We start from the raw sequence: 25,115 nt of genomic DNA on the forward strand, positions 1-25,115 counted from the left end.
ATCGGCATTTGCTCCATTTGTGTCCAAGACATTCAGTGAGGGTCATCAGGGCTGGACACATCATCTCTGCACGCCATTATCTCTCTTTCTATTATTTTTTTGTTGGATTTTTTGAACACCTGATTGCCGTTCACTGCTCTGTCACACACACACACACACACACACACGAACACCGGGAATTAAACTGTGGTCTCATGTGCTTTTATTTTGTCTCTTCAGAGTGCGGCTGCCGCTCCCAGTCCAGTGATGGGCAACATGCCACCAAATGATGGCATGCCAGGAGGACCCATGCCCCCGGGCTTCTTTCAAGTAAGGAGGAGAACTTTTCCTGCTGACTTCATCCCTCACCCACCCCCACCCCCACCTTCACCCATCACACAACAACATCACACGAGAGCCCCCTCCCGCCCCCTCCCGTCGCCACCGCTAAGCCAATCCTTCTGTCTCCTCCTCCTTTTTTAGCCTCTTTAGCTGTCTTAATCCCTGTCCAGATGTGTTCCCTTCTCTGTCTCTCTGCCTCCGTCCCATATGTCCACGCTCGGGTTATTAACTCCTGGTGCTCTGTCTGGACTCCCAAAGAGCTCTCTGGCTACGCTCAAATATCAAGTGTTGCTCTGGTGAGCGTGTTGGTGCTGGTAGATGTTTTATTATGATTATCTTTTGGGTTGAGGAGATCTGTGGTTTGTGTTACTTGTGTCACTAATTCCTCGTGTCACCACTCTGAAGGCTTTCTCTGAGGCTGACGAGGTCACTCTCCCTCTCGCTCTGTTTCTCTATCTCTCTGGCTCTGTTTCTCTCTCTCTTTCTCTCTCTCTCTGTCTCTCTCGCTCTGTTTCTCTCTCTCTCTCTTTCTCCCTCTCGCTCTGTTTCTCTATCTCTCTGGCTCTGTTTCTCTCTCTCTGTCTCTCTCGCTCTGTTTCTCTCTCCCTCTCGCCCGCTCGCTCTGTTTCTCTCTCTCTATCTGTCTCTCTCGCTCTGTTTCTCTCTCTCTCTCTGTCTCTCTGTTTCTCTCTCTCTATTGCTCTGTTTCTCTCAATCGCTGTCTCTCTCTATATATCTCTCTCTCTGTCTCTCTTTCTCTCTATGTATTTCTCTCGCTCTGTTTCTCTCTATCGCTCTATCGCTCTGTCTCTCTCTCTATATCTCTCTCTCTATTGCTCAGTTTCGCTCAATCGCTGTCTCTCTCTCTCTGTCTCTCTCCCTCTCTGTTTCTCTCTCTATATCTCTCTCTCTGTTTCTGTCGCTCTGTTTCTCTCTCTCTCTGTCTCTTTCTCTCTCTCTCTGTCTCTCTCTCTCTCTCTCTCTCTCTCTCTCTGGTTCCATCACTCTCTCCTTTCGTTCACACACACGAACATGCACACACACGCAAGCCTTATTCAAAACACATTTAGCTAGTAAACACTTTCAACATTTGAAATATCTGCACCCGCAATGACGCTCACCTAATTGGTGAGGGTGAAAATTGTTTTGCTCTAAAAAGTCCCATGTTGTAGAAAGTGAGATTCAAATTTTTTTTTTAATAAGGAAGGTCTACGTGCTATTTAAATCAAATGTGAAAGCATCAAAACGCAAATCCTGCGCCGAAGCTAGCGCTATCGCAACGTCTCGCTACACGATCAAACATAACACATAGTAGCCAGTAATCCTCATTGCATACCTGTGTATGACCATAAAAACTCATATTTCTAGTGTTTTCCTGGTTTTCATAGTTTAAGAATATACTTTTTGGCATCCTGAACCACTCCAAATTGTCAATTTTCTGCTCATCGCAATGTTGTAGGACCCTTTCTGTCCACGGGAAAACACTGACCAATCAGAGCAGACTGGGCTTTGTTCGGGGCGGGGAGGGGGGGGGGAGGTCTTAAAGAGACAGGCGCTTAAATGGAGCGTGTTAAGACAAATGGTTGATTGGCAGCATGTCATGTGCTGTGCAGCCTGTGTGTGTGAGTGTGTAGGTGTGTAGGTGTGCGTGTGCTTGTGTGTGTGTCCGTGTGTGTGTGAGTGCAGGGGTCGTAGAGAATGTTAATGATGTATGAGCAGTGAGCAGGCCGGGGAGAAAGCTATCCGATGGTGTTGCATGAGTGACATTGCTTTCCATAAATAGACCCTGTGTGCTTGCCGGACAGGCAGACAGATAGACAGACACACACACAGACAGACAGACAGACAGACAGACAGGATGGTCAGAGGGAAGACAGGGAGAAGAAAGATGGGATTGATGGTGGTCTTTCCAACGTTGCAACATTTGCTCTCTTCTCTTCTCTTTGCAAAGCTCAACTAATCTGACCACCAAAGCAGGCAAATGTAAAGAAAACAAAAGCCTGCATAACACACACACACACACACACAAAACCTGGACAAAAGGTACTCTGCACCTCCCCAAACTTCCCTAAATCTGTTGCCAGAACTGCAGCATATTTCAATGCGTTGTATCGTGTTCATATGGTATCTTTCAACTTCAGCGAGCGCTGACGCCACACACACTGCTTAGGTAGCTGACATTCACTCCCTGGTGAACTAATGGTTGCGGTCTCCGCTGAAAATGCGGGCTACTGAGTTTTCTGCAGTTCATTTATTCATTCAGATGAAGGGGAAGCAGATTCTCTCTCTTTTTTCTTTTTTTCTTTTTTTTTTTATCATTCCCTCCCACGTATTGTTGAGATTTTACTCACATTCTCATCTCACTGCTCTCAGTTACACCCGGAGGTGAGGTCAGTCATTTGACAGTGGGAATTGTCCACCTTTTTGCAAAAGACTCAACGATGGTTGTGATGTTTTTGATGTGGGCTCGTGATTTGGGTCGGATCTGCTAAAGCTGAATTCTCTCCGCGCTTTAGTCATTTCTCATCTCCGGGTCTGCTTCCTCCCGCCACCTTCTCCCTCTCCTCTCTCCTTCGTACGCCTGGCATCCTTCTCCATGACATTTCCTCACTCTCTCCATTTCCCTTGTCTTTGACATTATTATTTTCTCGCTCTCTCTCGCACACACACACACACACACAAATACACACAAACACACACACTGCTTCAGTGACACATGCTTACTCACCACCTTGTGTGTGTGTGTGTGTGTGTTTTGCATTACATTTTCCCCAGTTGCACTAGCCCTGTAATTAACATGGGTGACCCCAACACTGTTATTGGCTACAGTCCTGGGAGAGAGGGATGAGGGGCAAAGGAGGGACAGTGGAGGGAAATGGAGGCAGAGGGTGCAGGAGGAGGGTGTGCTCCTCTAATCTGTCGCTCACAGGACGAGCCGGGCATAGCGTCCCGCAGACACAAAGAAAAGGTAGATGAAGAGAGACATGCTTTAGGTATAGAAAGGCCAAAGGAAGGAGGAGAAAACGGGAAGGAGTGGGAGAGAAACGATGTGTTTGATGTCAGCATCTCTATACATTCGGTATATAATCCTCCTCTCCTCTCAGCCAAAGTCCATCGCTGCTGCATCATGGCCCTCTGGGGAGGACAAGCAAAGGGGGAGATGGGGGGGGGGGGGGGAGACAGCGTTAATGACAGAGAGGAGGAGAAATAGAGTGGAGGAGAAGAGAGAGGACACTGAGACGTCAGGAAAGTCTTTCAAACATTGTTTTTTATTGGCCTTCAGAGATGTGTGATCACAGAAATGACAGCTGACGACAATAGTGGACAGTTGATGGATTCATCTCCCATCTGCTGCTTTCATAGACAAAAACGAGATGTATCATGGAAATGTTTTTACTGTACAGTGTTTATAAGGCATACAGGCATATGTGTATACCGGTATATGGATATTCTATTATAACAATAATGAGAAGGAGATCAAATCTGGGAGAAAGCTGCACAAATAAGAGTTAGGCTTCTATCCAAGGAGGAGACAATTAGATAAAATGCTCTTTTAGTCATTTATGTAGTCCACCTGTCAAATAATGCTCACGAAATCCCTATTTGTTGGCTTTATTCTCCGATCCACACGACGTACGTCAAGTACTCGAAAACGTAATGCGCTCCATTAAGTCTGTAAACCAGTTAAGGTGGGGCAGCCGCTTTCTAGTAAACTGGGAAGGCTCCTCTTGCCAACAAAATAAGAGAGAGATCCAAAGTCAAGGGCAGCGTGTTTTACTGCAGGTAATTGTGGCTCTTCAGGGAGAACACCAAAAAGCACAACAAGAGGATTAGGTTTGATTACACGCAAAACAACAAGCAACCCAGCTATCAAAGACAAATCTGAGAACCTGTTCAAAGCTTACACATGGCAGGCACATGGCGAATTAGGGAGACATCTGTTCTCAGTAATGTATTTATCAAAGGTAAGATTGATCTCAGGGTTCACCCTGGACACTAAGATGCAGACAAATAAAATAAAAAGTGTTTTTTTTAGATGTGAAAGGGAGAATGCTGATGAATGCTTGGTCCGGTGGTATTTATTATCCGCACGGGTCAAATGTTTGGTCGAGGTCCTTTTTTTGGTACTTCTGTGGGTAATGTAGACTGTTTGGTGTAGATGCTGGGTGATTGGGCGCCAGACAAATACACAAGAAGGTTGTTTTAAGCTAATTTAAGCGTTTGACTTCTCTTGACCAGTGGACAAAAAGAAGCCATCAGATTGTTTGTATAAAAAAACCCATCTTTTTCCTACCATGTCTATAATGGCGTTGGTAACGTGGATAGATGATCCAGAAAGACGGACGCTAAAGGACTAAACTTTTTTCCCTTCAGCCTGAACTGAAGAACAGACGGCTTCGTCTTTGACTCGTAATGTCTCTGCTTATCCTTGAGAGTGCGGTGGCAAAAAAAAACGATACCTGACAATTCCCCTTGATTGACAACCCACTTAAAGAATGAGAGGCAATCCTCAGCAAACGTTTCCTCTGCCCATTGTCTGCCTGTGGCCGTATACCGCTAGACTGGCTTGATAACAGTCACTGCAGTTAAACAGTGGTTTCAATGTAGCCTTTTGTCTCCTGCTGTGCGTGCTCCATCCCCATCGGAAGCACGTCGACGATGCCTCACGCACATGACCCCCCCCCCCCCCCCCCCACACACACACACACACACAGACCTCCCCGAGTGTTGGTGAAACTTTGGCTGTGCAGGCACGTTGCTCTCGGGCCAGGAAGGGGTATCACCGAGGTGCATAAACCATTCGGTGCCATCCTAACATGTTTAAACGGCCGTCCTCCGGGAGAAAACACCCCTGATGGCGCGTTCCCATCTCTGCGCTGACGTGTCGCCATGCCGATATACGAGGAGCTAGCAGAAGACCCACTGCTGCCACTGCCGTGCTCTCAGGAATGTTAGCAAGGAATGACAATGAGTGTGCACCCAGCGTGTGTGTGTATGTGTGTGTGTTTGTGTGTGCGTGTGTGTGCGTGTGTGTGTGTGTGTGTGTGTGGTGCTGTTCCTCCCGGCTTTGTTTGTTGTGTTCACTGATGCAGGCTGCTTTGTGTTCTCGCTCCCCTTTTTGTGTGTGTGTGTGTGTGTGTGTGTGTGTGTGTGTCCAGTAGTTTGACTGAAGTTACACACTGCCCTCTAGTGTTGGCAGTTGTAAACAAGGAAAAGAAAACTGAGGCGACTGCCTCCATGCCTCTCTCGCTCTCTCCCCCTCTCTCTCTTTGTGTGTGTTAGTGGTCCATCAGGGGCAGCGGTGTGGGTCTTCCTTAAGCTGAAATGAGTGGTGGGGAGGCGAGGGGGTTGTGTTGATGGGTTTGTGGTACTGTGCCAAGCTGTTATCTCCTTAGCCGGGTAGAAAATGATTTTATTAATTGCTTCATTTAACGCTCCCCATGTCCCCCTCCTTCTTCCCCTCTCCTACACGTATACACAAACAACACCACGCAAAAACACACACACACACGCACTGCGCACACACTCCAGCACACTCAAGCTACTTTTCAATCTCGCCCTGCGTACACCTCTGTGACAGTTGAAATGCGCTCTCTCTCTCTCCCTCTCTCTCTCTCTCTCTCTCTCTCTCTCTCTCTCTCTCTCTCTCTCCCCCCTCTCTCTCTGCGGGGACCTGTGGAGAGAACAGTACGGCCATAAAGGCCATATGCTGGCCCATTCAGATGTAATAGCAGGAAGGCCCAGGGAGGCCCAGCCAGAGGAGCTATGCTCCATTATGGTACATTATAGAGGAACAAGAGAGGAGCGTTGTGCGTGAGTGTGTGTGCATTTGTGTGTGTGAATGAGATTGTGTATTACCTCCAGAGCAGGGAATGTGTTCACACAGCCACATTGTGGGGACTCAACTTCCATCTGAGGACAAAAACACTGGTCCCCACAAGATGAACTATTGAATGTTAAGGTTAAGACTAGATTTTTTTAATAAAGTAGGTTACGGAGTGGGTTATGGTTGCACTAAAGGTTGGGGTTAGGCATGTAGTGCCAATGGTTACGGTTGGGGTAAGGCTCCAGGAAATGAATGTAAGTAAATCCAGTGTCCCCCTAAGTGACTAAAACAAGGTTGTGTGTGTGTGTGTGTGTGTGTGTGTGTGTGTGTGTGTGTGTGTGTGTGTAGAGGAGAAACAGACTGCTGTAGCTGGATCAGTGCAGCCGGACCCCGCAGGGGTGTCTTGTTAGACATACACACACTCTCTTTCTCACACACACACACTGGCACATCAACAACAATAACCTCTGAGGTCAGACAGAGCTAGCGCTGCATTAGCCCCAGTGTGAACCTGCTGAGAGACAGAGCGAGCCAGTACAGCTGGTGTTAACCACCCAAAACATACACACACGGAGTGGCCGAACAACCACAGTGGCACCGGTACAAGCGTCATGGCTGTGCCAACACACAACCAGAGTACACTGCATGTACAACTAAATAAACATTTCCAGATTGTTAGAATAGATTATTGACCGGCTGCTTGCTGTGTAGCTGGTTAATAAGTGGCTCTCTTGAAAACGACATGACAGGCTCTTCAGATGAGCCCTTCTCACGGCAACGAGATGAATCGAATCGATGCAGCAAAGAAAAGTAAACTGCCACGTCTGAAAATAATCAGAAGCACCTGTGCTTGAGTGCTGCTCCGTGGCATACCGGGTACGAGAGAGGCGTCATAAGACCTTGCTGTTAAAAAAAAAACGCTACGTTACCCAACGTTATCAGTGCCGCTACTTTAAGAATGACAGTTTAGCTGCAGGCTATTTTCCCTGTGAGTGGGACTGCATTGGGATCGGGATCCGCCGAGAGCGGGCGTGTTTCAACTTTGCAGCGTCCTGAGATTTAGCGAGCGCTAACCAGAGGGATGGAGTCAACGAATGAACTTAAAAAGATGACTAAAGTATAGGCCGTAAACCGCTCGCCGGCTGCACAGTCCCCAACAGTCCGACACTACACAGCGCTTTCAATAGCTACTGTGGTGTCTTCATGATTGTAAAAGGTGAACTTCTGACAGAAATTCCCAAAGAAAACAACACTTTGTTGTCTCCCATCCACTGATTGAGGACCATTGTTTAGCTATCAAAGAAATCACATTATTCTGTCAGGTACAGGTGGCATCAGAATACTGCATACCATGTAAAAGTATCGGTATCGAGGTATTTAGACAGGGTACGGTATCGGAGGAACGGTATCGAGGTATTTAGGCAGGGTACGGTATCGGAGGTACGGTATCGAGGTATTTAGACAGGGTACGGTATCGGAGGTACGGTATCGAGGTATTTAGGCAGGGTACGGTATCGGAGGTACGGTATCGAGGTATTTAGGCAGGGTACGGTATCGGAGGAACGGTATCGAGGTATTTAGACAGGGTACGGTATCGGAGGAACGGTATCGAGGTATTTAGGCAGGGTACGGTATCGGAGGAACGGTATCGAGGTATTTAGGCAGGGTACGGTATCGGAGGTACGGTATCGAGGTATTTAGGCAGGGTACGGTATCGGAGGAACGGTATCGAGGTATTTAGACAGGGTACGGTATCGGAGGAACGGTATCGAGGTATTTAGGCAGGGTACGGTATCGGAGGAACGGTATCGAGGTATTTAGGCAGGGTACGGTATCGGAGGTACGGTATCGAGGTATTTAGGCAGGGTACGGTATCGGAGGTACGGTATCGAGGTATTTAGACAGGGTACGGTATCGGAGGTACGGTATCGAGGTATTTAGGCAGGGTACGGTATCGGAGGAACGGTATCGAGGTATTTAGGCAGGGTACGGTATCGGAGGAACGGTATCGAGGTATTTAGGCAGGGTACGGTATCGGAGGAACGGTATCGGAGTCACAATGTTGGTTATTGTGACAACGCGAGTGCCGAGAGCCCTGCTGCGGCTGAGCTCAACGCTTGTGCCTCGTTAGAAAGGTGTGTGAGTCCACGAATAAGTGCTTCTGCTTGTGAGCGCTGTTGTTTTCCACGTGCACGTACAAGCTCATCCCTCCTGCCAAAAAAAAACCCGTAGCTCTTATACGGCGAGCCTGGCAGCGGCGCGCAGGCATTGTATCTGTGCCTGTGGGAACGCACTCGTTTCAAGCTGTCAGTCAGGCATGTTTATTTTCCCACTGTAGCAGCTCCCACAGGTTCCTGGTGCTCGGCTCCGTCGGTACTCCACCGTGCCAGCCATGCCAACAGTGCACTCGCGCAGGGAGGGCGGCGGGGCGCAGTGGGCAGGGTGGGAAAGCGAGGGGAGCGACAGAAAGGGTGGGGGTGGGGGGGAGGATGGGGGAGGAGAGACTTGAAGGGACTCTGTGTGTGCAAGGGTTTGTGTGAGGCTGGTGAGATGTAGGTATCTGTGCAGCTGCATCCTTTAGGAGAAAATGATGCAAACAGGCGAAGAGGTGCACAAGTCTAGACGGTTACGTGTGACTGTGTGTCTGTGTGTGTGTGTGTGTGTGTGTTGAACCAATTAGTCCATTAATCAAAGCGGATCAACAAAAAAATCACGGCGACAAATTATTGACAGTAATTGTGAAGAACTGTTCAAGCCGAGAATTTCCCTTTTTTCTGTAAACATCAATGTAAAAGATTATATGGTCACATAACATTGTACAGGTAGTGGCTTTAAGTAATTTAATGAAATAGAATAAAAACAACTATTTTCTGGCTGCAGCCTCTCAAATATGAGGTACTTTAGCTTTTAGGTTTTGTTTATATCATTGTAGTATTTAATTTAATATCAATGAGACAAAATGTACTATTTCAATGCTGTGTAAATATGTACGGGATTTTCTGGGACATTTTTATAAGTGACCAATTACTCAGAAAAGAATTACTGGATTAATCAAGTCTATTATATTTATTTATAAAGCACTTTATAAATAAATAAAGCACGAAATGTTAAATAAATAAAGGACGCCTTATTACATCTATTACATCTATTTCTCTATTTGCTCGAAAAATGAAACAAAAATTATGTCAACATGTCTACCAGAGAGTGTGTGTGTGTGTCTATTTGTGTGTGTGTGTGTGTGTGTGTCAGGTTATATGGTACATGGGTAATCCCCTAATCCTTTAGCTTTTCACTGTGATGTTCGACACACACCTGTTGAAGTAACAGCCCTCAGCGGCCCCCTTCACTACACATACTGTACATGCACACACATATTCAAGCCAAAGCACATTCAGCACCTGAAAGAAGGAGATCCTGCTTTCACCTGTGGAAAGAAAAGAAAAAAAAGGAGGGAGATCTCATATTCGCACTCATCACCACTCAGTTGCACCCCTCACACACACACACACACACACACACACACGCACCTCTAATGTTACCTGATAGCAGAGTGCTTGATGGAGGCTCTGGCAGACTAGGAGATAAGCCTGGTCTGGCAGTGGGTGGTCCTCTTCCTCCGTATTGATGTTCAGGTAGTAACAGTTCTCTGTTGGAGCAGCTGCACCTGGAGTCAGATGAGGTTACTGTAGGAAGAGGCAACAAGGTCACTCAGCCCCTGATACTGTATTTACCTCTGTGTTTGTTGTTGTTGTTGTTGAGAGATTAACATGAGAAACAGTTCATTCACTCTCAAAATATGAATTGAAACTGCCGTTCGCATACCAGAGAGTCAAAGAGACAGAATTATGGTTTTCAACCCGGGACACATTTCCCATAATTTGGTTTTATTGGGTTCAAAATCTTTGGCAGGTCTCCGCAGAGTGAGCGCGCGTGCACCAGAACGCAGCTCGCTTTGGCCCTCGACCGCGTGTCGTCAAACCGGATCGAGCCGACCGCCATTGCTTCATATTGTTCTCCTTCATGCATCTCCTTTAACGCTCGTACGGTGTGGACGGAAATTAGAAACACACACTTAACATCATAGCCAATAATCTATTTTAAAATGTCGTTCAAACTTTCTGCCATTTTTTTTCTTCTTTTTTTAAAAATTAGAATAAAATAGCAACTGAATTCGTCGACTACAGTTTCACAGATTTCTGCGAGAAGCGTCTGCCTGCCAAAAAAACCCACAGCGCTCGACATCAGACAGTCGGCTGCAGCAGAAGTTGCCGTTTGCCAGCGGGCGGCTAACTCCACCGCTTAGAAACAACACCATCAAGTTCACATGAATTTATTCCCGATTGGGAAAAATCATGATCAAAAAAAGACATTGTTGGAAAATACCAAGAATTATCCTTTGTGACTAAATGTGGATTCAAGTCCAGCTGGAGAATTGATCCGACAATTAACAATTCCCAATTAACAAATGTCAGCGATTCCTTGTTTACGTGGCAGAACAGATATGATAGTTGTGCTGTTGTTATACTTCAATTGGTACGAAATTACTTAATTAAAGCTGCACTATGTGATGTTGACCACTAGGGGGCAGAGGCAAACAGAAACAAGTGTTGCCATTGTACTATATGTTCAGTGGTATTGAGCAGCATTTGGGTTGGGTCTTTAGTCATTTGATGACTATAAGTCAAATATTTACCGGCCTTTTAGCTGTAGTTTGGTCTACACGTATGTGTCTCCACCACGGCATGCCTGACACGATCTGTTCTTAATAGAAGTGCTTGTCTTGTGTTTCATGGTTTCATAAGTTTGGTTTGATGAAGTCGGAATTCAATTGACTCTTTTCAACAACCAATCCTTCACATCCTTAATGTCATTTTCATTCAATCATACATTTCTAAATGCAGGTTTCAAATGTTGAACACATGCGAATGGAGATCATAATGAATCTATGTTCTTTTTTTTATGCTTGCGACATAATTTGAGAACTAAACATTTTCCTAATGGTCGATTCACCCCAATTACTTCTACTACTTCTTTACAGAAGCAATAGTCGCTGTGAAAATGTGAAAATTGCTTTTGACGTAGTGAGCGCATATGTCTGGTTTTGTTTTGATGCCGTGAGCATTTCATATCTTCCAAATCTGGATAAATATCTTTAAAAACTTCAGCTTTTTTTCAAAGATATTCATCTGCATTGCGACGTGAAACTCGAGGAAAGTTAGAAAATATGTTGATTTGGGATTTGTGTGAACTGGCCCTTTAAATGTGACATCGCCTTTCTGTTAATAACTCCAGTGGTCGCCCTGAAGAGGGACTCAGGGCCAGGTTGTTCCACATCATCTTGTTTTTCCCGAGCAGGTTTAAATATCACCAAAGACATTTCCATTTATTGACGTCTTGTTGTATTTTTCTTCTTCTTCACCAGGGTCCTCCAGGATCTCAGCCCTCCCCTCACACGCAGCCCCCCCCACACAACCCCAGTAACCCCATGATGGGACCTCACGGACAGGTAAGACGTGTTGTGGTGTTGTGTTGTCCAAGCCCACTCGCTCTCTCTCTCTCGCTCTCTCTCTCTCTCTCACGCACAACAGCGGCGTAAAGAAAGCGGCGCGCCCGGGTCGCTTGTTGTGCCGGCAGACAGGACGGTGGTGGAGTTGGATGAATAATTTAGCTGTGTTGGCCCCGCTGTAAGGAGCCGAGGTGCATCTGGAGGGCCTTCTCTCTCCCTCAGCCCGGCACTCACCGTCCCATAGTCCATCAATAGACCATTAATATTGCAGCAGCGGGCCGGACACGTGCACGAGCCCACCGCAACATGGTCCGAGGCGGAGCGGAGAGGAGGGGAAAGGTAGACAGGAAAGGGAAGGAGGAGGAGGAGGAGGAGGAGGAGGAGGAGGAGGAGGAGGAGGAAGGAGGCAAGAGGGTTAAAAAGAAAACAGTAGTAAGTCAGTCCTCGCCTCGAGGGCCAAGTGGGATTATGTAATTCGTCCTCTGCCCCCCCCCCCCCCCCCCCCCCCCCCCCCCCCCCCATCACACACACTCACACACACATGCAGCACATAATTAGCAGTGAGAGCCGGTCTCCTGTTGCACCCGTGTTGTCTGTGCTTATCTCTGTGTGAAAACGATGATATGGACATTATTCTGCTCATGCTTGCGTGACCAAAAAGCACACAACTCTCACCCGATCGGCATTCAAATCAGCATGTTTCCCCCTCTATAGCAAAATAGTTGGATTAATTCTTCTTCTCATCTGACGCTGACATATGGCTCGCTGGATGTGGGTATTTGTAGTTGCAGCAGCGTCCTCTCATAGGTAATTCTGAAAACCATCTGTCTGGGGTGCGTTACATTATTCACTGGTGTGTGTCTGTCTCGGCCAGCCTGCTCTCGTCCCCCTCCCTGCTGAGGCATCTATGTGGAATGGTGCCTTCACTCTCGGTTATGAATCACACGATCCCGGCTGCATTCTTGTAGCTCTTTGTGTTTGTGTGACACGGGTGAGAAAATGTCCGGCACTAAACAGACAAACCATTAGGATGTAGAACACCTCCACCTCTGCTCGCATACGACTTCATCCTCCCATCCGACTCGTGTCGTGTTCTTTTCTGCTCCACCTCCTCCTCGCCCTCCGTTAGTCCAGGTTCCCGTCCCAGACGGTGTCCCCCTCGCTCTCAGCTGCCCCCCTTTACCTTTTATTCTAATGGGTTTTACCACCTACTTTCCAAAAGTTAATGACACGCCCCTCTTGCTTGTCGAATGTCACAGAGCTGCTCCAGAGCATTATTCTTCAACCCGATAGCTCCCCCTGCCGGCATGTAAAGGTAACGCCTCCAAGGTGTTCAGCTTTACTGGGTCTTTTGTCATCTGAGGTTTAACTTTATGGAACCAACTTTATGGAGAAAGAATAACAGATTTTCCCAGATATATGAAGGGCGTTAATGTTTAATTAAGGCTATATTGTTAGCGTGATATTCTGGGTTTTAGTAGTCTGTCAAGATCTGCACTTAAAAAAAATATATATTTATTTTGTAACCCTTATTTAACGAGATAAGATCCATTGAGATAAAAGAACTCTTTAGGGATTGAAATATTCCCAAGAAAAGATCAACCTTGAGTGCACGTCATTTCATACATCCAATAAAACAAATTACACTAAAAAATCCACAGAAGATGCCTGCAGATGATTTCGGGACCACGTTTCATATTAAAATATTGTTTTCAGACTCAGTCCGCACAGGTTGAACCCAATAACCTAGCCAGTTATTGTGCCTATACGATTATATGTCATATTTACAAACTTATCCCCTTATATTAATAGTAAACTACCTAATGGCAATAAGATATACCAACGCTCCACCATGCACATGTGTGCAGTGACATGTAAAGTCCTTTAGCCTGAGTTTGAAATGTATCTCAAAGGGTAAAACAGCACCAAAAACAAACACAAAATAATTAACGCCGTCTTTAAAAACCAAACGAACCGTGGACCAAAGATTTATGGATGTGCAGTTGTGAAGCTTGAATTTAAAGTTGAATTTGCCGTTCGCTGAGCGGATAATGACAACGGCCCGCTCAGGCGTGTTCACTGTGGTGGTTTGTGTATTTTTTTAATTCATGCATTGTTTCGTCTGCATCAACGTCGTTAGAAAAATCACTTTAATTGCATTGGCTGCATTCGTTCGATCTCGTTAGAGGGGTTTGCGCAGAGCAGCGCCTCGATTAATTCTTCATGATGAACCGAACATTACCGCTTCTGTTATTGAATCTATTGATTTTTTCAGCCGCTGCCTTTGTAAATCAGACGCTAGATTTCCTTCTAATGAATGGAAATGTGTTGTTCCGCTCTACCTGAGTGTTGCACTTGAGTAAAACAAGGTCGCGGACAAACTTATTTGTGATATTCTAAAGGACGTCCATCAAGAATTCTAACGAGCATTCCTTTTCTGATCATCCTGAAATAAAGTAATTGTAATGTCCTTCTCGCGTCCTTCCTGCAGCCCTTCATGTCTCCACGGTACCCAGGCGGCCCAAGGCCCGCCCTCCGTATGCCAAATCAGCCTCCTGGGAGCATCCCCGGGTCACAGCCTCTCTTACCAAACAGCCTGGACCCCACCAGACCTCAAGGTATTGACCAGCACGTGCTGTTGTTTCAAAGCGGCTGCGCTCCGCAGAGTAATCTCATATTGGCTTCTGAGTGAGAAACCTCATTTATGGGATTTGTTATTGATCCAAAACGGCGGCGCCATTTCTAACAAGCCTGCGCTCTGTGTTTCCCCACAGGACATCCAAACATGGGCGGTCCAATGAGGATGAATCCCCCGCGAGGCATGGGGGGCATGGGCCCACAGGTAAGCTCCCAGAGACATCACTCCCATCAATCGTGCAGAATTTTAAAAAAAACACGACAGTGGGTGGTATCCTTCAGCACCGCCGGCCCACTCTGCAGCTGCCACACAGACAGATTTGGTCGCTTTTTGAACAAACCCAATGTCCGGCTGCCCTTCATTAAGGGCTACCGTAATAAACGGCCATAATGTCGAGCCAGCGGCCCCGTAAACGGCACGCAGATACTCCATTCTTCTTCGCTGAAGAGGTGTTTTGGTTCTGCCGGCCTCGGAAACGTCGCGCTTTAAATGTGAGAAGCGCTCAGATGATTAGCACCGAACCCCAACCGGAGCTCCCCCACTGCCGACGCCAGTCCGACGTGTCCAACCCTACTTGCCGCATTTTGAGCCAAAAAACTAAAAACAATGGTGCCAACTTTGGTTTACCTTTTATCACTTTAATGTCCAAGGTAATTCTGTTTAAAGAAGAAGATGCTTAAACAACAGTGTCCTTTTGAATTACCGTTACCAAACAGCTGCTTCATTGAGCAACCCGGCCACCTCCCACTCCAAACATCACCTCACACAAAGACACACACTCTCTCTCTCTCTCTCTCTCTCTTTCTCCCCCCCCCCCCCCCCCCCCCCCCCCCCCCCCCCCCCCGTGCCCCTCGGCCCCTCTCTGTGCCACCCTGGCTCGGTGACTTTGGCAGTGAACGCTCCAGCAGCTGGCGTGGCATCTGCTCGACAAGTGTAATCGTCTGCTGAACAAAACTCTTCCTCTGAGTGGAGCTGCTCTCTGGCCTTCCCCCTTACTCACTCTCTGTCTCTCTCTCTCTATGTCTCATTCACTCACACACACACACACACACACACACACGCACACAATTGCACGCGTGTAGTGCGAGCCAAACTCGCCTGCTGGGCAGCCATGAAAACATAGAAGCAAACACACAGAGAGGGGAGGAGACGCGCGACGTACAGAGTACACAAACACCCTCACGCACAGCTGTCCTGTTTCGCACATCACATAATTAAAGACTAGTTGTGTGTGTGTGGGGGGGGGGGGGGACGCGGTGGTCGCTGACCTTCATTAGGATTCAAACCTTCGGCCCGGAGCAGGTGTGAGACGTCGCGCTGACTGTGTGCTCCTCTCTTTGTGCAGAACTACGGCGGAGGAATGAGGCCTCCTCCAAACTCCATGGGGCCAGGGATGCCGGGCATGAACATGTTAGTACAATGGAAAATAAGTTTTTAAATGTTCTGCCTCCGAATTACGGTTTTGTTGTTGTTTTGGTTTTAACCGTTGTTGCAAAGCGGTTGGGTGAAACAGTTTTCTCGCCACTTCAATTGCTGTGGAGGGATGTGGCAAAATCCCTCACTGCATTAAATATATATAACGTTTAAAAAAAAATATATATATCATTTTTAAAAACGGTGTACGCACAATTCCAGTGAGTGTGGTACGACAATGCTGCAGCATCTGGAGTTCACTCGTGTTTATGCCCTTTTGGACTAATTTGTTCCCAGATCTCAGCATAACATATAGGTGAGAAAAGATAATTACTGTGACCAGCATGTTGTGGAAATCTTACTTCACCTGTATTAAAAAAAAAAAACGCCAGTCAGTTGAATTGACTGTATCACCACTTTTGAAATTAGCAAAAAGTGGATGACGTACGCAGATCTTTTACTTTCTCTAAAAGTAGCGACACCACAGCGTAGAAATATGCCGTCTTAAATAAAAGTTATGCATTAAAAAGCATCAATATGTATAATTTCTCTCAAGATAAAAGGTTCAGCAATTATCTTTTTTTTCTTGCTGTGAGAAACGTTTTTTTTCTAACTGTTTTTGTATTCTATTAGTTATTTATTATTTATTATTATTATTTATTTATTTTATTTATTATTTAATTCTGCCATTAATTAGAGGCAACAGCATGTGTTTATTGATTCATTTTAAGTTGCATAAGCAAGCATCACATTGATTGAACTCTAGTTCATTTTGGTTTAAACCCAAATTTACTGAACTGAGATTCATTTTTAATTGTGCAACAGACCTCTGCTTCATTTTAAATCTGGATTTACTGATTGTAAACCAAGTTTTGCTAAACTACGATGAGAATGATCTGAGATTAACTTAATCCTTGTTGATGCAACCCATCTTTACAGAGCTCTGTACCATACCACGTGTCATATATGTGCTGCATGGATGTATCACGCCACATGATGCGTGCCAGAAAGCATCTATTAAATATCTCTCTGTCTGTGTGCGTCTCCAGGGGTCCCGGTGGAAGAGGGCCGTGGCCAAACCCCAACTCCAACTCAGTGAGTCACACTCTCTTAACATCTCCCGTCTCCTCCGTGGCCGAGCGTGTTTACGATAACTGTGTTCTCATGTGTTTTGTTTCACCTCGGGTCTCTTCTCTCCACAGATAGCTTACTCATCTTCATCTCCGGGCAACTATGTGGTAAGTGTCTCGTCACGGGCTCGCGTTCGACCACAGGCCATAAATTACCTGTCACGCGGGTGATATCTTAACAGGCGCACTTGCCATCGAGATGCACTCAGCACTCATTTCTCTTTTGCTCTCGCTCCTTCGCCCCTCAGGGCCCTCCAGGGGGAGGCGGCCCACCAGGAACTCCCATCATGCCAAGCCCCGGAGGTGAGTTACGCACCTTCTGGTTTCTGCTTTCATCTGGCGTTCACTGAACACACGGCCTCCATCAAAACCACTTCTCTGTGAGATTCATCGCGTCTCTCTTTGGGAGAGACAGGCAGTGATAGCGCCCTAAACACCTTCGGAATGGAGTGTAAAATATGATTTAAACTGGTCAAATATTGCACTGAGCCTAATTTGGACACACACGTGGTGTAATGCGTGATAAAAGATGTGGTGCGGTATCACGCTTGTCATCCGTGCCTTCGAGTTCAGGCACATTGCGTAAGAATATTCCCGTGTTGTTAGATGTGTTCTGTCATTGTGGAGACGGCTGTGTACCGGCGCACCAGCGGCATGGCGGCCCCGCTATCAAACCAGCGATCCATCTCAGCTTCGACCCATCAATCTGGCGTCTCTGTGTGAAGGGTGAGCGGAGAACAAAACACCGGTGGGCTGATATCCCGCGGATGTTCTGTTTCTGCTGGCCCGCCGAGAGCTTCTTTTTGTGTCCACTATTTATTATTTATACACGTACCTCTATTGTGATACGTTGCCGGGGCAACCTTTTTGCACAAAATGCTCCTGCTCACACGTACACCGGGAGGGGGAAACATATTTCCACTGCAGTCGCCAAGACTGTACGTGCACACACACGCACACATGCACACACACACACACACACACACACACACAAAAATGCACAACTCCCACACAGTATTGCCCCCCCCCCCTCCCTCCTCCTTCTCCAGTCACGACAGCACCAGCTAGATTCAGGGACACTAACAGGCTAGATCTCTCCACCACTTTGCACACACATACTACATCCATCTCCTCCCCTGTCTTTCAACCCGCTAGTCTTATTATTTATTTTGTTTTCTCCTGCTTTTCCTCAGTCTTCCACTCACAACTTTCAGCCTGCAATGTCAGATCAAGGTCACCTCATCCTTCTGAAATCTTTTCAGGACACGCAGACGCAGCATGCGTTGGTTGTTGCCACGGGGTCCATATGTATAATAACTTCTAATCTCCTGATTGTAGGAATGGGAGTGAATGGGTTTCTTGTTATTGTACATTGTGCACGGCGCAGTGTGTGTGCAGGTTGACTCACAGACAAGATTCACTGACATCATGTGCTGGCACTTGACGTAACATACAAATCAGAACATGTCTGGGCTCCGGCCGATGGAATTGTACAAATGGCAGAAGGGAAACCATGTCAAGCGCAGTGAGAGACACAGAGAGACAGTGCCGCTGAGCTCATTATTTTCCATCCATTTCCCCATGCCATACCCCAAACCCATCTTATTTTTGGAAATGTTCTAGAACACTTGGATATAAGAACCGACGGAAGTAACTTGTCTCTGGGGAACAAACTGCTTTACAGTATTCTAATTTGAAGTATCATTATTATTCTTATTATTCATAGATTCGACAAACTCAAGTGAAAACATCTACACGATGATGAACCCTATCGGCCCCGGTGGAAATAGACCTAATGTAAGTATTGTCATTTTGTCAGATTGTTGAATTACAGTTAGAAGTATAGCGTGTAGCATGTGGTTGCAGATTCTTTACTAATGAAAACATGGTTATTAATATTATAGAGCTCAACAGTGAAAGCCCCTTCATAATAAATATAAGGCATAATGGCGTAACCATCATGGTAGACTAAGCTTAAACCATAACATACATTCTCCTGCTGAAGGATATCAACCTTGTTTTATTCACGATGTCATGGAGATGAACTACACTACCCACAATCCTAAAGTGTAACAGCAATGTCCCTGATTGGTGGAGCTCGCTGTTACCATGGAAATGCTTACAGCAGCCGCGGGCGGCTAGTGAGGGTACGCGCTCGTACACGCTGCCCATACGGGTCTGCTCCCGGGCTTCAAACGGGGCCTTCGGAAACACAAACACAATCTCTCCTCATTTTCGATGGAAAACATTTAGGAGGAAATGTATAGTAGTAGTTCTTGGGATGAGTAGTTCCTTCACTCGTAAATGAATCATGAACACTCGTACATTTTTTTGTACTTTTGCCTTTTTTTTCCGTTTTTTCCCCAATAATGTCTCGCGGTCACGATTTCGACCTCGTAGTCGGTCGGATGGTTCACCGATTGCTTAAAACTTGAAATACAAGAATTCTCTGAAATGTCAACGGAGTAAATGAATGGGGAATTTCACTTCAGGAACCAGCGGCGTTCAAGAAGTGGGCATTCGCTTTTGAGCTCTACAGATCCCCGTAATTGCTACTTACCGGCCCTTTAATACATTTCACCCAAGATGCATTCGTCTAATCTACTCCACCGCCACGCTCCCCAAGCAGGGAAAGAGCAAGATAAGTGACATTTGTACATTTGTCTTTAGTTCCCAATGGGACCGGGTCCTGACGGGCCCATGGGCGGGATGGGGGCCATGGAGCAGCATCATATGAACGGATCACTAGGTGAGTAGCCAAACACAATGCTCAGTGTGCAGTGGAACCTGTTACTCTGTGTGAATACAAAAGGCCTTCAGAAGGGAGAGGCTGCCCTCTTGTGGCCTGGTATTGATCACAGCTAAAAACAGATTAGTGGGAGCAGTGAGTAGGCCAATTGATCCTGCAGGTGGGTGAGACGTGATCAGTGAAGCCAGTGAGTTGGTGCTCATCTGTGTCTGAAACAAATAGCTTAATTGAAGGCCCTCCTTTTGCGAGAGGGCAGGTTGTTTCTACTTGCACTGGATATCCTGAACTTGTGTTGAATTAGCAGCTCGTAATGAGTCCGCTTTTTTCTCCTTTTTTCCATTTCTGATCACAGGTTCTGGTGACATGGATGGATTGCCAAAGGTAAGACTGACTGACTGAGTCTGTCTGTCTGTCTGTCTATAAGCGCGCTGTGTTCTTACTGTTTCTTTTCATCCGTGTTTGTGCAGAATTCTCCCAACAACATGGCAGGCATGAACAATCCTCCCGGCACTCCGCGGGACGACGGCGAGATGGCAGGCAACTTTTTAAACCCATTCCAAAGTGAAAGTGTGAGTACAAGCGGAGACAACGCACCTCTTAAGCCGGGAACACACTGCAGGACTTCATATAATCCTATTCAATTGTCATAGAATCGGCATATTTTAATCACTTTACAGTCATACCTGCACAAATCTCCACCGGCGACCTGATCGAATCGCAGGATCACGTTTTTTTGATTGGCACGGTCACCATAACTGAATATATTTGATGCAAATGCGATTGCTCCATCTGGTCTGAGACTCAATCAAAGGGTTTAGGAAATGTAAATGCTGTGGTGTGCTAATAGTCCATGGTGACCTGGGGCTGGTTTCACAAAAATAGACGAGTCACACTTCAGATAGGCATCTAAATGCAGCTGATGCACCAAGCTGTCTAAATTATTTGTATTATTAGGGCCATTCATAAAAATAAAAAAAATTGCATTTCAAGCCGAAATGTTGCATTTTGAGAAAGATGAAATGAACTTGTGTTAGTGCACATGCTGAAATTTCAATTTTATTCTTGAATTTTGTCTTTGGACTACTCTTAAAATGCGACATGAAAAGATATCTTTTATTTCCCTTTTGCCTGGCCCTAATATTCTCTCGGACTTCACACTAAAAACCCAACACATGGTGCAGCCGTGGGTTGGAGCCCGAGATGCCGTGGCTCTTTGTGGAGCTCTTATGCTCCCCCCACCACATGACACGTCCTCACTGCGGTGTCGTTCCACTGTAAAAGCTTTCCCTTCTCATTACTCGCCCCACAACAATGCTAACAAACCACACAATGTGAACCTCTCTTTATTTTTTTGTCTTTTTATTTTCCCCCTGCCGGTGGTCAGCAGGGATTGTTACCATGGAGACATGAGTCTTATTTCTGAGTTAGCCTGAGGGTAGGTCGGTTGGTGATACTGTCAAACTTGCATTAGACTAATCGAAAAAGAAAAGAATTACGACGTCCCCAACGCCAGTCTAAATCGCTGTGAAACCGGCCCCGGGTCTATTTCGACCTCCAAACCAGTTCCTCGTGGCTAAATGGAGCTGAGAATCAATCCTTTTTCTTTTTTTTTATGTTGTGCTCAATTTTTCCCGGCTTTACCCGACACGCATGCACGGACACGAGCATGGGAAAGAACCACAGCGTATGCTTTCTCTGACGCATGGAGAGATTGTCATATCGTGATAACGAGACTGACATTTTTTTTTTTGTGCTACGGTATCTTCACTGTGTTCTGAAATTCCCTAACAACTTCTCCTTGGGCTGGACTCTGCTTTGCTTGCTGCTGGTATACTGACTCAGAGAGGGTTAACGGTCATGAGGAGCGCTGCAAGAGGCTGGGGGAACTGGACATGGCATTTAGTTTAGCTAGTTGTATTGCTTTCATCTTGAACTGGGTAGTATATTAAGTTTAATATAGATTTGGCTTATCTTTTCTCCCCTCCCTCTCTTTTTTCTCTCTTTACAGTATTCACCCAACATGACGATGAGTGTGTGATTTTTTTTATTATTTTATTTTATCTTTTATTTTATTTTATTTCTTTTTCATCTCCCCTATATCCCAATCCCCCTCTCCCATCCACCCCGGTGCGTCTTGCATTACTCTCTTCTCCCCCTTCCTCCTCCTCCTCCTCCTCCTCCTCTTCCTCCTCCTCCTCCTCCTCCTCGTGGACGGTGTGCTGTGCCACACAGCCCCTGGGGATGCACCTGGAAAGCAGGACTCCCCTCAAGGCCCCCCATCCCAACGCCTGTAAAATGGGTTTAAGAACATGAAAAGGCCTCCAAGCAACAGGAAGGGTGTCTGCGCCGCTTCTTCTTCGCCTGCCGGGCCTCAACACGGGCCCTCGGACAGTAAGAGCCCGAACCTGCTCCAAGCCTGTCTCTCCCAAACCCAAAAACCTGCCCTCGTGGGTGGCATTCAATCCCAAAACAAGATGCCGCGCTGCATCTACCACCACTCCATCATATCACACCGATCATAACTTATGAGGGCACGCAGTTGTTGACTGACAGGGGCCGAATACCCTCATTCAAAAACTCCTGTGTCAGGAATGATTACAACAACAAAAAAAAGAAAAAAAAAAGTAAAAAAAAAAAAAAAACTGATAATGTTATTCTAGGGCAAGAATTAAATGTTTGTATTTTTTTTTGTTGTTGATGGTAATATTATTGTTATAATTTTCATAATTGATATTATTCTACTAATGTAGTTATGATTTCCTGTAAAGGGCACATTTGTATCTCAGCAGCAGCGACAACAATGACAGAATAAGCACACACTCGGAAAAAAGAAAAAATGCACAATGATTTTCTGTTTACATGATTTTAGGTTATTTGTTTGTCTTCTTTCTTCGTCACGGTCTTTCTCTCTTCACGCACCTCTCCTTAAAAACGTCTTCTGGGCTCGTAGCTTGAGCCTTTGCCATCTTAATGTTTAGAGCCTCGTACGTATAAATGTTCAAAGCATCAGTGATCGGGGTAATTGGCTGTCTCATCTAATAGTTTACTATCTCGGCTAAAACTATCCATACAGTTAAAACGGAGGCTTTTTTCCGAGCTCTGCAGTTTTCTGGTACAAAGTGTCCGCTGATGCACCTCGATGTCTAGCTATCTTGTCTTAATAAGCACCCCTTCTCTCAGTGTTCTATGTTTCACTGCATGGGAATGGCTCGGAGGTGCCAGTTTTCATTCGGTAATAGGCAGAGCAAGAGGGCATATCTCTTCTATGGATTTGTTCTTGTCTGTAAATACAACATATTTAGCCTGTATTGTGGTTTGTTTTTATTATTTGTTATTTACAACTTGTCTGTGGTTTCTTCCCTTCCATCACCTTTGTTTTGATTTATAACCTCACTGTGGACTCCCCAAGTGGCACTGTTTTTCCTCCCAGGGTTCATTCTGGTCTCTCGTCAATGTCTCCTTTTCTTTTTTGGGAGATATTGTGGGATATGCAGATATGCTCGCGAAGCCGGGCTCACTTGCTTGGAGTTCGGGGTTGAACTCGCACATCCTTTTTTTTTTTTTTTTTTTTTACGATCCACTTTCTTAACCCAGACCAGACGGGCTAAATAACTGCCTCCCGATCGACCAGTTCCCCTCAGCGGAGCCCCCAATGCCCGCGGGATAATGGATCCGGAAGTATTGGGGAGGATGTAGCGGCGATGCACCCCGGGGGGTTAACCGACCGTGCAGCCACAGCGGTCTACGAGGAACAATAACGGGACACTTTTGTCATGGATTTATTTCCATTATTTCTGCATTGTTTTCAGCTGATTATTTTTTTATTTGAAATGTATTCAACTGAGAAAATGAAAGCCCGTAGAATCTGCACACAAAGAAAAGCATAGTTACATATGACGCTATTTGATTATTTTTTCTTTCTTTCTTTCTGTACGTTCTGTGCTCTTGGCCTGATCAACTCTCTGTCACTGTTTTCAAAGGGATACATTATCTCTCTCGCGGCATCACACTGCAGCACTTACGTCATGGCTGTGTTCAAACCAACAATAACTAAACAACCATTGTAGCCTCTATGGGTGATGGTGGCGTACTCGTCAATTTTTCTGATATCAATGTGAACAGATTATACCCAGAGTTCAACAGGGACAGCTCCAGGATTTGGCTATCGGCGGCCTGGGAAACACTCTCCATGTGTAGTGACACACACCTCCCCTCTTTCCTCCAATCCCATCCCCTAAAAATGTCTACCCCAACCCCTAAAAACGTCTCCCCTTCCCCTTCTCTTTCATTTCCTTTTTTTGTAAATAATGTATAATGCATTTTGATATCATTGACATGTTTTGATATGTCAGTCACTACCAATGAATACAGCTGAAAGTAAATTATAAATAAAACTGTCCATGTTTTTTTCATAGAGAAAGGATGCGCTGACTATTTGGCTCATGTGGCTAAATTTCCATAAAAATGTATAGAATACAGTAACACAATAAATGCAGACTGTATGCTAAAGCCTTGAATGGTGGGGAGGATAGGACAGAGAGAGGACAGGACAGAGGGAAGCAGACAAGCTGTGGCGTCCTCACTCTGCCCTTGTCTCCTTATGTTTCTGTTAAATGTTACTATTGGCTTTGAATAATCATTTGAATCGTTTTTCCAAAGGGCATCTTCTCACAAGAAAAAACAAAAAAAACATGTGACCTCTTATTGCAGTTTTTAATATGATGAATTTTTATCAATTTAAGAAAAACTTTTAAAAAGGTAAAAATACTTATGAGAACCATTTTAAATTAAGACTAGAACAAAAAGTAACTGTGTCCTTTGCTATTGGCTCCTGTTATAGCGTTGTATAGATCGAAGCTCTCTCACTGATCCTCTCTCAGTCCTCTGTGTATATCGATCGTTGGCCATCTCTGTACTTCTATTGTGATGTATAATACTGTACCATTAGGAAGAGTTGCTGGTTGGGCGGGGTGGTTATGTTGAGTCGGGGAGGGGTGGGGATTCAAGGGAAGGGATAAATGATTCTCCTGTACCATTCATGGTCCTTTCTGATGACACGGCAGTATTCAATATGAAGCAGTCTGTCTCTTGGGTTTGCTTTGTATTTTCATGGTAGGATAGTTCAGAATCTTGTCTTAGGGACTTAGGTGTCTTGTGTAGGTAATAAAGATGTTCTTTGTATGTTTCTTTATATTGTAAAGTTTCTTTAGACTGAAAGAAAAACAGATAATTTGCTTATCAAAAAAGAAACAATGCATCAATAATAAATGTCATTTGATTTTTCCTTGCTGTTTGAATCTCTTCCTCTGAGCTCTCGTTTAACTTTCAACTGGTATTCAATACAAACAAAGATAAGTTATATATAGTGTAGGAAAATATGACAAACATTCTTTTGACATTTTTTTTCATCCTGTTAATTTCAAAAACACCCATGTCAAAATTTGGAAAGGTAAATATCTTGGTAGGTTGTATTTGTCATTAGCTAGGATGAACTTAAATCAAAATACTTTTCAAATAAAACTGATTAAATA

At 45.4% G+C, this 25,115-nt stretch overlaps 1 protein-coding gene across 2 annotated transcripts; it reads left to right on the plus strand.

Moving 5' to 3' along the window:
* The first annotated feature begins 225 nt into the window (after positions 1-225).
* Positions 226-24,867, plus strand: ssbp4 (single stranded DNA binding protein 4). 2 transcript variants are annotated; one of them, XM_034530847.1, is made up of 13 exons: positions 226-309; positions 11,571-11,654; positions 14,146-14,272; positions 14,429-14,496; positions 15,638-15,702; positions 16,755-16,800; positions 16,908-16,943; positions 17,084-17,138; positions 18,562-18,632; positions 19,506-19,584; positions 19,937-19,965; positions 20,052-20,153; positions 21,817-24,867. In XM_034530847.1, the coding sequence occupies exons 1-13, from the start codon at positions 247-249 to the stop codon at positions 21,895-21,897; spliced, it is 906 nt and encodes a 301-aa protein (XP_034386738.1). In that variant the 5' UTR covers positions 226-246; the 3' UTR covers positions 21,898-24,867. The 2 variants fall into 2 exon arrangements, with proteins under 2 accessions (XP_034386738.1, XP_034386739.1); XM_034530848.1 differs by having other exon boundaries at positions 21,593-22,183.
* The last annotated feature ends 248 nt before the right edge of the window (positions 24,868-25,115 follow it).

The sequence above is a fragment of the Cyclopterus lumpus genome, chromosome 4 (assembly GCF_009769545.1).
Source record: "Cyclopterus lumpus isolate fCycLum1 chromosome 4, fCycLum1.pri, whole genome shotgun sequence".
NCBI lineage: Eukaryota > Metazoa > Chordata > Actinopteri > Perciformes > Cyclopteridae > Cyclopterus > Cyclopterus lumpus.

Excerpts from the sequence above, each read along its gene's own strand:
- ssbp4 (XM_034530847.1), top strand. The coding sequence starts at position 247 with ATGGGCAACATGCCACCAAATGATGGCATGCCAGGAGGACCCATGCCC. Across the intron at positions 16,801-16,907 it reads CAAACCCCAACTCCAACTCA|ATAGCTTACTCATCTTCATC; the intron begins GTGAGTCACACT and ends TTCTCTCCACAG. Across the intron at positions 19,585-19,936 it reads TCATATGAACGGATCACTAG|GTTCTGGTGACATGGATGGA; the intron begins GTGAGTAGCCAA and ends TTCTGATCACAG.